Source organism: Pundamilia nyererei, unplaced genomic scaffold (genome assembly GCF_000239375.1).
Source record: "Pundamilia nyererei isolate P.nyererei 1_Seehausen unplaced genomic scaffold, PunNye1.0 scaffold00078, whole genome shotgun sequence".
In the NCBI taxonomy this organism is placed as follows: Eukaryota; Metazoa; Chordata; class Actinopteri; order Cichliformes; family Cichlidae; genus Pundamilia; species Pundamilia nyererei.
The window spans coordinates 1,814,829-1,830,953 of NW_005187479.1; the positions used below are offsets into that span (position 1 = coordinate 1,814,829).

Genomic DNA, 16,125 nt, shown 5'->3' on the forward strand with positions numbered 1-16,125 from the left:
ATCACCATGTGGCGTGGGTTTAGTTAACACGCTCTGGACAAGGATGAAAGGATTTATGGAATTTTGTTTGTACTGCTGTTTTCACTCGTATGAGGATCTGAGAGCAGTCTGTCTGTGAATACGTGGGTGTGCGCGTGAAAATGTTTGAACTTTATTTCTGCTAAACTTTCAGCAAGTTCTGCTCACGAATGTACGTTCCTGACTAATGTTCACGCTGTATTCAATGGACCGGGTCTTAATGCCACGCGTGTGTATCTGTTTGTGGGTGTGTTTGAAGCCAGATGGCATGGCTTCCTCGTCACACTCTGCAAACCCAATGCACGCCCTCTCCTTACCCTGGATGCCCGCCTAATACTAAACGTTGCACCGTGCATGTGTAAACATGTGAACAGCCTGACACCTAGTGGTTCTCTTCTCCGTTGTTGTGCACTCTTGTTCCCTTTGCTCGCCAGTGTGCTAATACATGATGGTAGGCATTTCATCCATTGCACACCTTATTTTATCACTCTGCTTTTGCAACGGTGGCAGGAGAAATTCCAAATCAGCCAGAAACCTCGTACCCATAATCAGCATCAGACAAAGTTACTATATCTAATAGAGGCTACAGCGGCGACTTTCCTATATCAGCTCTAGCATTTGAAGGCAGGCGCACTCCGGGGGTTGAAGCAAACCTGGAATGCAGAAAGTGGAGGATGATTACCCATCCCCCCACGCACACACAGCCTCCACCCCACCCTACTTTGAACGCTTTTTAAATTTGAGACTTTGTGAATGCGAAATGAGTCTTCTGTGCATGGGGAAAGTACAGAACATCTGTGCAGTCCCTATCTTATCCCTCAGGAATGAGCCAGAGGGAGGAAATATCTTCATTCCCTTTATTCAGAGGCGTTTTAAGTGTGGCAATTAAGATATGTGGAGTCTTTTATTAGGCCGATTTTTTTTTCTTTTTTTTTTCTTTTTATTTTGCTCGTTCATCTTCGGATAAGTGTATTCTGACAGTGGCTAGTTAGCATATTCATTGGCAAGTAGCCAAAGGAATGGGCTCCATTTAAAAAAAAAAAAAAATGCTTGTATCTCAGCAACCCAGCGGCATGTCAGCCGTTGATCTGCAGAGTAGTTTGATTAAAGACAGACAAAAGAGTGCTTTGGAGCTTGTTTTAATCACTGCACTCTCAATAGCCTATTGTGCACTAACATCGGCCCTCACTTTGCTTCAGTAGCTGCATACAGTTTTCTGTGTTTGTGGACATGTACTATATTTTCACCAGTATTCTGTCTCATGTGCTTTGAGGCAGTTCCTCAGTGAATTTTTGTTTTTAATTTCAGTTAAGGCATATGTTGATGTCGAAGCTTAATCTCTGATTGCCTACAGCCTGTCCTACATTATCATGTGAATCTTAGTAGAAAGGGCTTTTCAATGAGTATTGACCAAAATGTGAGTGTACACACATCGTTTGGTTCTGTCTGATTGGTAGGTAACAAAATCTTACTGTATAGTACTGATATATTATCAGAAAACATCAACTTTCTGAGTGCTTAATGTATTCTGCTAAATTCATCATGTTGTTGCTATATTTTTTTATTTCTAAACTGCTTTATCTTCAGCGTTTCGTCAGCTACAGTCTTCAGCTACACCTAATTTCTTTGTATTCTCCTTTCAAGGAACCAGATGTTTTTTCATTTTTGTGGTTTTGAACTTGAGTTGTTCTTTGGATAGTTCTTGTCCAGGTCATCCTTCTTTTTTTAAAGAGCGACTGTCAGTATGTACGATGAAAATCAGGAGTGAGGTACAACAGTGTGTGTCTTCAGCCATCTGTAAAACACGGTAGAGGCTCTGTCATGATTTGGGGATCTTGTTGAATCATCAACACAGAAAAGCACCATCAGATTTTGATCCAATAATTTGATGTAATACCATTTGTAAATTGTCTGATTGGCAATGTCTTAATCTTTCTTAATGACAACGATCCCAAACACACTGCCAGTGCAGTCAAAGCATACCTGGATAGAAAAACACTCAGTCATGGATTGGCCTCCCCAGAGTCTGGACCTCAACATTACTGAAGCAGTGTGGCTCGACAGACAGCAGACCAAAAAGCAGCAGACATCCAAAGAAGAGCTTTGAATGTCCTTTGAGAAGCCTGGAGAACTATTCCTGAAGCCTGCTTAAAGAAATTACAAGAAAGCTTACATTAGAAAGTTTAGGTTGTGCTGACAAATTAAGTTTCTTAAGCTTTATAGATTTGTACAACTTATTTTTTGTCTTGTATACTATATTTCCATTTACTTTTGCACGTTTCAGTAAATCATGGAATAAAGTTCGACGACCTGAAATTCTGTCAAACTGTAATTTTCAGACTCAAGATGTCTTTTTTTTATGACACAGAGTAGGAAAATGTCAAGAACAAAAATGAAATCGGGAAAAAAAAATAGTATGAGCTATCGGCCAAATTGTTGTTTTAAATAAAAGGTACCAGTTAAGAATTGCACAGTTTGAGTGCAAGCCTATCATTTAGCTATTTTTACCTAGTAGGACCTCGCTTGATCAAGGCTGAATTCCTGACAGCTCCCATTCTTGTTTTAGTCCTTTCTAATTGACACAAAAATAGGAAAAAGGGAAGATGTCAAAAAATAAAAACTGTTAGCAAGGTTTAGAAAGGATGACACAAAGAGATGCAGACAAAAGGAGTGTGTTCCTGGTACTGAAGGCATACAGCAGGGGGTCTGTATGACTCGTATCTCATTTAATAGATTTTAGGTGGAGTTCAGTTTGGCAAAGCTGTGTGCATAAAGCTTCAAAAGACATTCTCTCTTCCCTCTCCCTTTTGGACATGTTTCTTTCTGTGTCCTCTTTTAACAACCGCCTGTGACCTCTGTGCGCTCCTTTAAATCTTCTCTCTCATGCAGAGGTAATAAGATCAATAGAGGTGGGATATAATGAACTGCTGAAAAGTAAGTAGTAAAAATTTGGAGAGAAAAAGTGAGATAAGGATGGGAGGTGTATGAGGGGGTTTGTTTGTTTGTTTTTCTATTTTTTTAAATGATCCCTTTAGCTATTTATAACAATTTTGCTTAATTTATTCTCAAGCTTGGTGTATCAGAATGGCAAAGTACATTAAATATCCATGACAGTAAATTACCAGCATGACCAGCAAGAAAACACCAAGTAAAGAGACGAGGAGAGGAGAGGAGGGAGCACCATGCAGGGGGAGGCAGACAATAGACAAGAAGAAAAAGATGGGAAAACAAAAGGCACTAGAGGTAGTTGAGTGTAGGCGAGAGGGGAGTGTGAGGTGGAGAGATGTGGGGAGAAGGCACTCTGATGTGATTAGAGGGGCTTATTTGAAAGGCTACACCTCGCCCCTCTCCCCAAGCCTCCACATATGGAAGCTTTACGAGTTTATAAACGCAGTGTCGATGCAGTGTAAGAGGTGCCAGTGGCGCTGGGAGCACTGCAGAGAGAGGGTATTAATGCAGAACAAAAGTGCAGCCCCTTTCAACATGCTGCCATATGAAGGGGATTATTCTGAGTAAATATACTACAATGCACTTATTACTTTTACCATTTTTATCCTAACCAATTATCCACTCAGTATGGTGTTGTTGTTTTTTTTGTAATATTATTTCATTGTAGCCAATTATTTTGTTAAAACCATTGACAGCTATAGAATTACTTTGTGGGTTAGTACTCCTGGTTGGGAATCACTCATAAGCTCCAACTTTGTAAATTGTGAAAAAGCAGGATTTTAAAAGTGTAGTTTTTGTAATGGTTGTCAATTAAATAAGACGAGAAATCCTTTCACTTTGGAATCATGAAGTCAAACGTGGCCAAGCGGCTTTGCTGTTGCTCAACAGCACGAAAGTATTCAAGCCTTTCATGTCTAGTTTGACAAGACAGGAAAGCTTGTAGTGATCTTTGATGTTGAGCTTTGATCATGACATTTAGGTCAAATGGAATGTCCTGCTAGAGTTCCTTGACAAAGCTATTGGAGAAGGTTAATAGGACATTCACGACGAGTAAAGAAAGAAATGTGTTGCGATTGCTACTATGATGACATGTTTTATTCATCAATTAACAAGTTGCAGAAATTGTAGTATCAGTGTTTGGTGAAACCAACCTGTGTCTTTAAAACGGTAGCAGTCCTCCTGGTTCACTTTCACAGGGTTTTCAGTGGTCTTGTAGTTATGCAGGTTTGCTATCTCTGTTGATTGTGTGTCTTTTAGTAATCAAAGAGTGATGCAGTGATGAGATTGCAGGGCTATACGACTGTAGTTTTAGTCATGTTGAAGAATTCATTCGGCACGGTTAAGCTACCTCAAACTGCCAGAAATGGGAACTTTACATCAGTTCCCAGGAGTTCCTGGTAGTTTTCTACCTTTTTTTTTTTTTTTTTGCCTGTCCCATTTGGTTCTTTAGCCGTCAGAATTGTTGTCTGAAGACCAACAAGAATACCCAATGGATTTACTTTGCCAAATGGATCATCACGGCCTTGCCGTATTGGTCCATTTGATCGACCTTTGTTGTTATTATTTATTTTATTTTATTTTCAGTTGTTACAGACGGGACAGACATGACTGGGGGATAGGAAAGGGAGAAAGAAAAATGAAGGAAAAGAAAAACAGAAGGGAAGAGGGACTGTGAGAAAGGGCACTTAAAAAGAGAAAGAAGAGAAAATAAAATCTCCTGGGTCACCTGTTGAGAGAAAAAGAAGAGAAAACAAGCAAAAACAAACAGAGCAACATACTAAACACAACACCATCATGTTAATCTAGCTAAGTGTAAACAGCAGTAAATACTAAATATTGAATGTTGTTGTGTAGCAAGCAGGACCGACAGCGCACAATGTGCTTGGAAATAGCAGCCAATAGAGGTGTAGTTTATGTCTATGAAAAATTAACACCCGTGTGCACACCTGTGTGGATCAGCACGCTTGTATTCAAAAGGTTTCCCCATGTAATGGTCTGCTAGAGGATGTAGAGAGCCTTGTCCCCCAGGGCATGAAGCAGGCATGGAGCCGGCTCTGCCAGCAGCCAGCTGTGCCAGAGTGAACCGAGCCGCAGGCCCAGAGGCTGGAGGCCCGAGGGCCCCCTTTGCCCCGGATGAGGCCTGAGCAACAGGCACCAGGCACCGCCAAGTAGTCACCGGGAGTGAGCTGGTACATACCTGAGCGCCCAGCCCGGACACCAAGAACCACCAACGCACCGACCCCTGAGGGCATCAGTTACCAGCAGGGAGTGTGGTGAGGGGAGATAGGCCTTTGGAGGGCCTGGGAGTTCCCAGAAAGGTGGAGTGTAAGACCCGACATGACATATAGACACAGACAAATAAGGTAGTTTTCTACCTTGTGCCACTGGATGTTTACAAATCTGAATGTCTATGGTGCCGAAAGTCTTTGCAGTATCCTATATAATAAACGACTGCACTAGATTTTGCACTAGATGTGTGAATTTGTTCCTCACAGAAATTAGGTTTACGGGCAGATAATAGCAAGCTTTACAGATCAAAGCAAATAATTCTATCCCGTGTGCTGTGACTGTGTGTCTGTAAAGAATGGGAGTTTGACTGGGACTCAGAGTCACTGTCATCAAAAATAAATGGAGTAAATGGAGTATTGATGCACAGATACCAGCTGTGCCTTCTCGCTCTCTCTTCAGTCTGGCAGCAAGTTAACACACAGCAGAGTCCACAGGCCCAGCCCAGACAAGATGTTTTTATTCATGTAAATAATGACCTTGTGTCTCATTTTATATCATTTATTAGAATATTTTTACAAATAATTTGGTTTCAGATCCACCGTGTTGCACTGACTATAGATATTTATTGAAGTGCTGTATCGTGTTGCTCCAGCATCATTACAGAGCTTATCAAAAATTCCATTTTGATGATGAGACTTGCTCACCTATCTCTGCATGTGATGATGACACCATTCTTTGTACCATAACTTCAACTAAACCATACAGAATAGGCAGCAGGGCTCAATCACGCACACAGTATGGGGTGGGAGGTGGGGGGGCTGCCACACAGGATCCATCCCCCTCTCTCTCCCCCTGACAGAGAGGGTCTCTGCTTCACCCTCTTTTCTCCCTGTCTTTTTATCTCCTGTGTGATTTGAACAGCCTTTCAGACCTCTGCCGCTAATGCACCAAATAGGCTCCCATTGTTAATGTTACAGCAATATGAGTTTCTTTTGTGTATGTTTCTTTCTGCTCCCAGAAGGCTGCACTGAAACCCGATAGGCAGCATAGTTTGGCAGTGGTGGGATCTCTTTATTTGCGCCCTTTTTCTTTTTCTTTTTTTAAATAGGTAATTATGGAAATGATTCTTCTTTGTTTTTGCCTTTCTCTACTGAGTCCAGTTCATAATTAATTGGTAGCGTGAAGGACTGGCCAATTTAAAAATCACAAGGGAGGGGTCGAGGGGGCTTGTTTTAGTTGCTGGTGTCTGGTTGGGTAGCAGGCGGGTGGAGCATCTGAATTAGATTAGATTTAATTAAGGCATGGGGCCCCTGACTATACACGCTGGTTCACAAATAGGCTGTATGCCAGGCTGGTTGATGGGAATTCAGCAGTATGTGTGAGCACACTTACAAACACGCACACACTGCAGAGGTTCCCCTGGGCCTTCAAGGTCAGGTAGGCAGAGGAAACCTGCAGCTTGGTGTCTGGAAGAGAGAGAATGGAAGCTGAAAACCATCTTCTGTCTCGACAGAAGGTTGCTGGTTTGTCAAAACAAACAATTCGTCTGATTAGAGGCATAAATATATCTTAATGTTACGTAGCAGTTAAATCAGAATAAAATTTGGTTGTAAAAAAATGTTTCTCATATGGTTATGCTTTGTGTGTTGCACAGTGATGATTTGTACTTGCTTTCAATCAGTCAAAACTTATTGTGTCCATGTGCTGAGGCAGCAAGCGCTTTGTGCTATGAGGTGATTTCATTACACTCTGGGTTTCTTTCCATTATCTGGGTTTACTGACCTTAACATTAGGAATCAGGATAAGCAGCCACAAAAAACTGTATTATTATTATTAAGTTATTATGAAGCCTAATTTCATAAGGGTTTCTTCTGAGTGTTCACATGAAAGGGGTGGTGCTGGCACCATTTGACCAATCACAATTACTGGAACTGGAAGAGAGCTGCTACTTTGATAAAGTCCAGCCTAGTCAAAGCTTTTTTTTGGGGAAGAAAACTGTATAAGTTAACAGATTTATCAGTGTCACAGCTCTGTCTTTAAGATAAGGACTGTGATGGATCATAATTTAGTATTTTATTAAATTAATACTTAAAAGGCATTTTTAGTTTTTATTCTTACAGCTGCAGCTTTGGCTGTGTTCAGCAGTCTAAGAGTAAAGAGTAAATATAAAAACACAATTCAATAGTAGGCTTAGTTTACATTCAAATCTAGTATAGAAGTTTAAAAATGTCTCCTGTTTTGGCTCCTATATTAAAACATACAAGAAAATTGTTGTAAAATTGTTTGCAGAGACTGGAACATCAGAACTTTCACATTTTTTCCTTACTTTTTAAATTAAATTAAATTTCTTTTTTCAGCATTATAAAAGCAGATACAGATAGTTCATATCGGCCAATATGCGTGTAAATGATTAAATAAACAAATACAAACTCCAAATGTATATTATATTTTATCAGTTAACAAATATCATCCAGTGTTCCTGAATGTGAAGGTTTTAAACTGTGCAGTATCAATATCAGCCTTAAAAATCCTGAAAAATGTCCTTCAGGTTCCTTAAATATCTGTCAGGCTCTAATTTTTTGCTGCTTCAAGCTGTCCCCTCTCCAAAAATGTAGAACGTTCCCTTTGTGTACACATTGGAATCATAGCATGATTTGAATTTCCATCCTTACTTTCAGCTGCTCACTTATTCACCAGAGGTTACCACAGCAGGGAGCGCCACATATTTGATGTGGCAGATCCTCCTGGGACTGAACTGGAAAGCTTGCATTTGTTAGTCCGATGGTTTACATATTCTGTTTCCTTGCATATTAGTAGTGTGTAAATTGATGCAGATGAAATCAGAAAGTGGACTTCCATTTCATAAGCATCTTAGCTGGTATAATAATCACTATGAAAGACTCACGTTAGTTGACTTTGAGCTTTTCGTGGTTCTGTTCTCTGGGTCTCTGTACCTCTACCTCATAAATGCGGAGAAGATCTCTACTCTGTACTAAACACAATATCCCTCAAGAGCCTGTAAGTCTGTATAAGCATAGAATACTTCAAAAAGCTCCAAAAAGGCTTGCCTTACCTTCCCCTTTCTGGGGATCTAATCCTTACAGTTAGAAGCACTTTCAGACTATTGATTTGACCTTAAGATGTCTTGTAATGGTCATTTCCTGGCAAGCTATCTGGGCAATAGCCTCAACTGTCTGCATGATGGCTTGTGGACGAAGAAGTTAGTTTCCTAGGCTTTAATGCACATGGCCTTTTAAGTAGCAAATGGAAACCTTGAGCAGAGAACGAGGAAAGTATTTTGAACTTTGAGGTTTGATATTCACAGCCTTAGTTAGCATTAGTGTAATTTGAAGTGAAATAGCAACTGTAAAATACTTGGATATAGTCATTTCTCCTCAGCACATCCTTTCTGCAGCTCTGTAATAAATAGATTTCTTTCGACTCTCTTGCTGCCTCTCCTTAATAGAACAGTACAGTCAGCTGGTAAGCTGAAACACCATTTACATGAGCCCCATCCCGACGCCTGATTGAAATTCTCACACTGTAATATCAGTCAGCGGAAATATTTAAGCGGCCCTTCCTCATCCTATCTAAAATAATAAGCTGCAGTGCCCTGTAGCATTACTGTCATCCTTTTCCTCATTTCATGCAGCAGGTAGGCTGCTCTGCGCTTGTGTGTTTGGCTCCAGCTCTCATTGTGAACATTAGGTTCACTGGACTCTTGAGTAGTTTGCAAACTCTGCATCTCCCTGGGACAAACATGGCAAAGTGTGACGGCCCCTGGTGTTTCGCTGCCCGCTCTCATCTTCAAGTTGCATTTTATCTAAAAATGCTATAAGCTGTTTTGCCCTCACTATGAATTATTTAGCTTCCCTCTCCTTTCTTTTTCTGTCATACTAAAGAGTCCCTGTTTATGAACCAGGCTTTAGAAGTAGCCTCTGCACTGGTGCACCATGGTTGATTTGTTCTCTTTGTCTCTTGGAGCTCTTAGGGTGAGTTTGACTGCTTTATGCGTATTGCTTAGCACTCTCATCTCCAGGAGAGGCTGCCACTGTTGAATCACATAGAATACATTTCCAAATGAACCTAAAAACAATTTACTGCTTGATATTCATGCCTGCCTCCTTTACTCCCTTCTCAATTCCCTTGGCTCTCCAACACCACAACTCATCTTCCTTAAATTAAATTCCCCTCTTCCTCCTCCTCTACATCCTTCCTTCCTCCATTCCCCTCTGAGTCCCTCAGCACCACTAATCCTTTTTTTCTCTCATCCACCTACATTATGCATCCTTAGTTTGCTCTTCATTTCCTTCCTCTCTTGCACAGAAGCTCCTGGCCAGGACTTTGTGACACTGGACTATCGCCTGCGTTACTACCCTAGCATCACCTACGCCGTCATCGGCAGCACCGTCATCTTTGTCCTTGTGGTAGCCTTGCTGGCTTTGGTTCTCCATCACCAGAGAAAACGCAGCGTCCTGCTGCCCAGAGGCGTACGAGGAAGTTCACATACCCACCACCATCACCAGCCCCTGCTGCTGTCCCGTCTGGTCATCTTGGACCGAGGACACTTACACACTGGAGGTCCGGCACTCTCCCCTGGCTCACCCACCACAACCGGTCAATACAGCTCAACACCTCGAGCTCTGCAGCTACTGTCTGGGACCCTGTATCCCTCAGCACCTTCCATGGATTCCCCTCCATCATACTCACAAGCTGTTCTAGATGTCAGGTGAGATGAACAAATAGTTCTAGTGTCTGTATACATATTTCTACATTTTCACACTGTAACCTAAGACTGATCCAAAAAGAAAAATGAAAAGAAATAACAGTGCTCAAATGTGCTGTTCTATCAAACTATGATCTACTTGCAATCAGAAATCTGTCAGCATGCTTCCCACGGGTGCTTTTATGTTATTTGCAATGAACAATCGTGTAACTGTTGTATACTCATTTATTATTAAACACAAATGTTCCTGCTCAGATATTAGCTCCAAAAAAGAGAACATTTGCTAAAATGGCAAAATAATAGTAATGAGATCCTGATAAAAAGAAGGAAGTTTGCTTTCTTTTAACAGACACTCAGTGTTCTTGTTTCAAACGGTGGAAAAAAACGAAACAATTGCATAATTATTCATATTAATGGAAACTAAATGAGAAAAGGTGAAACTTCAGTTCAAAATAGTTCTTACTTAACTCCATTATATTCTCAGATGGGAGAATACATCCTGTTTTGTTCTTTTTCCTTGCTCTTGATCGCTGGCACAGAAACTATTGTACAACCCAGTGTAATGTTTCTTCTGTCTTTAGTCGACCTCCTTGGTTTGACCTCCCTCCGCCCCCTTACCTCCAAGATGGAGAGCTTGCTTCAGAAGGCGAGCTTCCTCAATATGAGGCCCCACAGGACCCCGTGAGCCACCCCGCGGCTCATCCCTGCACCCCCTCAACACCCAGAACTGTGGCCACAGGCGAGCGGCCGAGCGATTGCTCCGGAGAGGAGTCGGCCCAGCTGTAGCTGCTTTAGTGGAGACTGATAGACCTTAAAGACTGCAGGACTCAAGGACCAGGCTGCAGGGCAGCATGATGCCAGGACAGTCCACAGCAAAGACCCGCTTGAGGTGATTCAACAAGGACTGACAGGCTGAACAGTGACCTCAGCTTGTTGCTGACATATCACTGAAGAACAGCTCTCCCTGGTGGACTGAGCTTGTGTGTTGGCGCCCCCTGCTGGGATCACAGCTGTACTAGTTTGGTTGAATTCTCCCCCTGAAGAATTACTGTGTATATTACCTACCAGTGACCACAAACTGTATCTCTAAAGAAGTAGGAGCTATTTCATCAACATATTCATTAACATGTAATGTTGTGTGTCAGTGGTGATATTTGTCTTTGTGCGTTACTTTTCTGCAGCACTTGGAGAGCGAAGTCAGAGTCGTGCAGCACTTTGCGACACTCCCCTCTCAATTTTAGATTTCGTGTCTACAACGTCTGACTTTTATTTTCGATTCAACTGCAAAATACTCTAATAATAGATCAAATCTATCCTGCTGAGAAGATTTCAGACTTAACAGAATCCCATGTAGCTGTGGCAAACGGGAGCGGCTCAGTGAGAGAGAGTTTTTATCTGATTGAAGTGCTGATGTGAAACATGAACTAATAATATGGCTAGTGATAAATATTAACAGTTGCAGATTCTTTAATAGGATTTTATTGATATTTGTTAAAGATGAGTGGAGGTTGTTTCTTTCCTTTCAGTATTTGTTTGTTCACTGTTTCTTGTCATTTGGTTAAATTCCAGCTGAAAATGTGAAGAGGACCAGAGTTAGAAATTATATAGATTATATAAGTTATATAGTTAGAAGAGCAGAAGTTATGTAAGTATTAAGTTTCATAAATAATTCCTCTAAGCAAAAGAACCACCCTGCTGGTAATGCATTTCTATCTGAAGGCCTGTAAGTATTTTATGTAAACACAAAGAAATAGAAAATACAAAGAATTGTGTTGAGGCCTTATTTTATGCTAGTGCCTTCTTTGTTTGTGGTATTCAACAATAAGCTGTCAGACAACCTTTTAAGAACACGCTGTCTTCCAAAATGTAATGAATTTATATAACTTTGTGATTCAGAAAATTCATCCTCAGTAGTATTAGAATCACAAAATTCATATCCGAATGCTCTTTTATTCATTTCAAATGGTTTGTTCAACACTGTACACACACACACACACACACACACACACACACACACACACACACACACATGCATACATATGTATGTGTAAAAAATAGAGAAAGTTATCTATTTTAAGTAGAAGGCTACTTGGAGTTTAAAAGTGGGAGATGAATGTGTAACAGTGAAATTAAGTTTTTAGTTCTCGCCTAGAGGCAGCGGTGATGATGCAGGTACAAAAATAAAAAACAATCAAACCAAAGATAGTCATCATATAAACCTATTTCCCTCCAAAGGAACATTTATTATGCCTGTAACTTTATTATATCAGAACATGCAAAGGTTTATTGGGTAAAGCAGAATTCATGTTATTGCTGTAAAACTGGAAAATGGTTCTCAGGACAGATTGTACCAGTTAGACGATTCAGTTTATATCTCAGTTTCTCTTTTTATTTCTCATTTGTTCTCATACATATTTGTGAAGTGGTCCATGATGATCTTTTTACCCTTTGTATTCTGTACATTGGAAATAATATAAATATTTCTGACTCAGATATTACGTGTATGGCTTTTTTGTATGCAATTCTTATATATTTATTTGTCATGAGTCACAATAGTCATTATGACATTAAATATTTTTTTTAAATACAGGTGTTGATAATAATGTTATTATCATCTGGATGATAGAGTGTAAAAGCAACATACCACAGTGTAACAGTACAATAGCACAATAATGAGCTAGATGTAGTAATTCAGTAAAAGGACTAGATGTTGTAGTCCCTGATAATGCATTGCGTTAAATGGTGAGAATCTTGAGGGATGGCTGTTATGAGAAAAGGCAGCCCACAAACTTTACCAGCAGCACACATCGTTGTGTGCCTCAACTTTCAGTCTTTTACCCAAGCTAATCTGCCATTTTTGGGGGGATTAGAGATCTGATCTAGGTTATCATATTAAGATTTGGGACACATCGTCAGTAGTGGACCTTGGATTCATCGGATGTTTTGGCCATTATCACTAGACACCCTCGTCCAAGATTCAACTTCCTCATCCAGGATTCAAACTTTTTTTTTTCAATTTCTGTGTCGCACACACATAAAAATTAAAAAAATATCATCTCATCCCGAAATCATAAACTTTCCCTGGAAGCTCCATGTTCCACATTCTCTGTCCAGAATAAAGTACATGAAATTGTGCAGCACTTCAGTGAGGTGACCTCAGGTAATCTGGACCACTTTTTTGTAAATCAGTTGGGACAGTAATCTTACATATTACATTCAACTGTTAACTTATTATGATTAATAAGGATTGCTAACTCTCAAATGTACAAGGCTGATGGGGTATTGTGGTCACCCCACTGGGCGGGTTTGTGAATAACGTGGGATTTTGAAATTTGCACCACAGGTGTGTTGACTAGGAGGCTGAGGGGTAGCGCTGACAGCTGCCAGTATTTTGTTTTAATTTTTTTTTAATTGATCTAATAAAATATAACTGCTCACAGACGCAAACAGCTTTCGAAACTTCAGCTTTCTCTTATTTTTTTCTATTAAAATGGGCAACTAACATAGCAAAGGGATGCAATAATGAAATATATTAATGATATATTTTTTAATAACAAGAACCATTATCTTTTTTTTAATCAAATCAGCGTTTTTGATGACGTGTTTTTACAAATAGTCAGGTGAAGAGGATTGGTAACTAAAATGCTTTTATTATTTAAAATATCGGAATTTTACTGACAGTCAATTTCAACAATGATACAATGTTAATTCTTTTATTGCTGATTTATCTACTTATGGATTCTCTTAGGTTTGATATATTCAGGCCACTCACCGTGTATTTTGGGGGGCAGTCTCAAAGTAAGGCCGTTCCCCTTAGCAACCAGTGAACAACAAAATCACATGATAAATACCAAGCACTGAGGCAACAAAGCCTGCAACAGTTTAAAATAATTTGCAAACCGTAACAGTAAATGGCCCACCCGAAGGTTGTTTCTGCTGCTGTATCTCTTTAACCTTTTCAAACAACCTCAAAGTGTCTGTCAGAGATGGTTGGTGAGTAGTTAGCATGTGTCAGTGCTCTTCTGCCCACAAGTATTGATTTCCTTTACTACTTTCTCGAATGCCTCAGTGGCAGCTGCGCGGAGTCATGCAATGTCGCAGTTCTACCAACAGATGGAAGCATTTCACCATCATGAAAAAACCTCAAGCCTGTGCAGAAGCTGATTTCTGTTCTGCCAAATTAGCATACGTATCAAATATTGTTTTGTGTGGCTGTGTTCGTGTGTGCGTACAGCTATTTATGTATTGCTTGATAAAAACAAAATTCAAACTTACACCGTCAGATGATTTGTGTTCATGGCAAGTATCCAAATGTTACACATAATTTAATGGGTACAAAACAAATATTATCTCCCTAGCCACCTCAATTTTTATTGCAACATCCCTCAAAGCCCCCGTTTCATCTGGCCCCTCCCACCCTAATATCCGCTTTACAGATAGCGTGATACCATCTTTGACAGCACTCGGCCCTCTCCTGTCCTTTCCTTTCCATCGTTCTACCTGCTCCCTGATTCCTAATTGTTCTTTGTTCCACTCTTCTCAGTTTTTATCTTTCTGCCCTTTCTCATTTTCTCTCCTCTGCCTCCTCCTCCCCCTTTCATTGCAAGCCGCTTATACTCTGGTGATCACCCCGCACTCCTTTACCTCATCTTAAACTGTGATGCTGGAGGCCCATGTTTGCTTAGCCCAAGCCCTTAACTACACAGACCTTTAATTAAAACCCTGCACACTTCTCTTTTTCTGTCCGGTGAATAAGAGGAAATCTGGACTTTCTGCATAGGCTGCTGAATAGTGTGTGGCTGGATCAGCGGAGGCCATCCCTGTAAATATATTAGGTCAGTGGAGTAAGAACAGTGAAGACGATGCAAAGAATGACAGGAAGAGGACTATGTTTAGAAACTGGGTTGGCTGTTATGATGGTAGTAAGGAGAAAGGCGATGTTAATGTTCATGTAGATGAGAAGCATTGTTAACAGATACCATGGCAGCATTCCAAGGAGATGAGCCAGAAAGTAGTTTTACTCTCTTGAGGGTCTTTCATTTAGCATTACCATAGCTCTCAGCTATTGGAAACAGTGCAAGTGTGATAAAATCTGGCTTATATCCCACTTGTAATAAAGACGTTCATTCTTTCAGCTAGCACTAGATGAGACTGATGAGGTTACTCTATATTTTATGTTTTATTTAATTTCTAATAACATTATATCAGAAAATGAAGGAGGGATATAAATATGGATTTAGTCACGTAAGTGTTTACTGTTCATTTTGCTTGGATTCATGCAATTCTCCCAGGGCCACTTTTGCTCGCACATACACGAGCACGCACACTTACTTGGCTGTTGTGCCACTGCTCCAGTGAACTGAAGATAAGACCCAGTGTTTTCACATGTAAATGGTGTGCGCACAGAGGGGAAGGAGGGCGTATTGTTAGCAGGAGCAGCTCTGAGGAGCTCTGCTGAGGGTTTGGCCAGTGGAGCCCTTATCAGATGAAGAGCAGGCCTCTGAGGGAAGGAGGGGTCGGCGAAGGACAAGGGCTGTGTGGGGTTGAGGGGGCCAACAGGAGAATAGAACAGCTGGCGGAGTCACGCGTGCAACCCCAAAAACACACAGAGGCCAGACACACTGAGCACGGTGGGAATCTCCTCAGCTAAGAGATTCACAAACACACGGCGTCTAGTGTGATTATCAACCACTAGCCAGCAAGGCTGAGCACATAATCGCACACACTGCAGTCGGAAAACAGGACCATTTCACACAATCGTCGGCACACATACACACCAAAACACAATCGCAAATACACATTTCCATACAGGCGTCTTTCCACATCATTAGTCTAACACACAAGCAGGAAAAGAAAGACTATGATGATGCTAAATGCACAGATTGCTGAATGACCTTTCAGAAATGAGCTTTTTTCTCTGAGTGAAAAAATCAGCAATACTTTGAACTGCCACCTGGCTTGTCTTGCTCCTATTCACACGCTACAATAAATTTCAGAATAGGACAGATTCTCGTAAATGTGAAAAAGTGAAAAATATGCACTTCTTGCAGCAGACAACATGCATTTCTGCTCCTGAATCAGTGTATGTCACAGTCTGATAGTCAAAACAAAAAAAGTACAAGTTCATAGGCCATTCAAAAGAAAAGTCAAGGACATGTTCATCATATACAAATGTAAAGGCCTCTTTACATGTAGTCTTTTAA

The 16,125-nt window shown here is 40.6% G+C and overlaps 1 protein-coding gene across 2 annotated transcripts in view; it reads left to right on the plus strand.

The window, feature by feature from the left end:
* Window positions 1-11,917, plus strand: part of ldlrad3 (low density lipoprotein receptor class A domain containing 3) — an 89,421-nt gene extending 77,504 nt beyond the window's left edge. For both annotated transcript variants that reach the window (XM_005737672.1, XM_005737673.1), the window contains exons 5-6: window positions 9,523-9,925; window positions 10,504-11,917. In XM_005737672.1, coding sequence (XP_005737729.1) covers window positions 9,523-9,925; window positions 10,504-10,708 — 608 coding nt within the window. In that variant the 3' untranslated portion in view covers window positions 10,709-11,917. The remainder of the gene's footprint in view (window positions 1-9,522; window positions 9,926-10,503) is intronic.
* The last annotated feature ends 4,208 nt before the right edge of the window (window positions 11,918-16,125 follow it).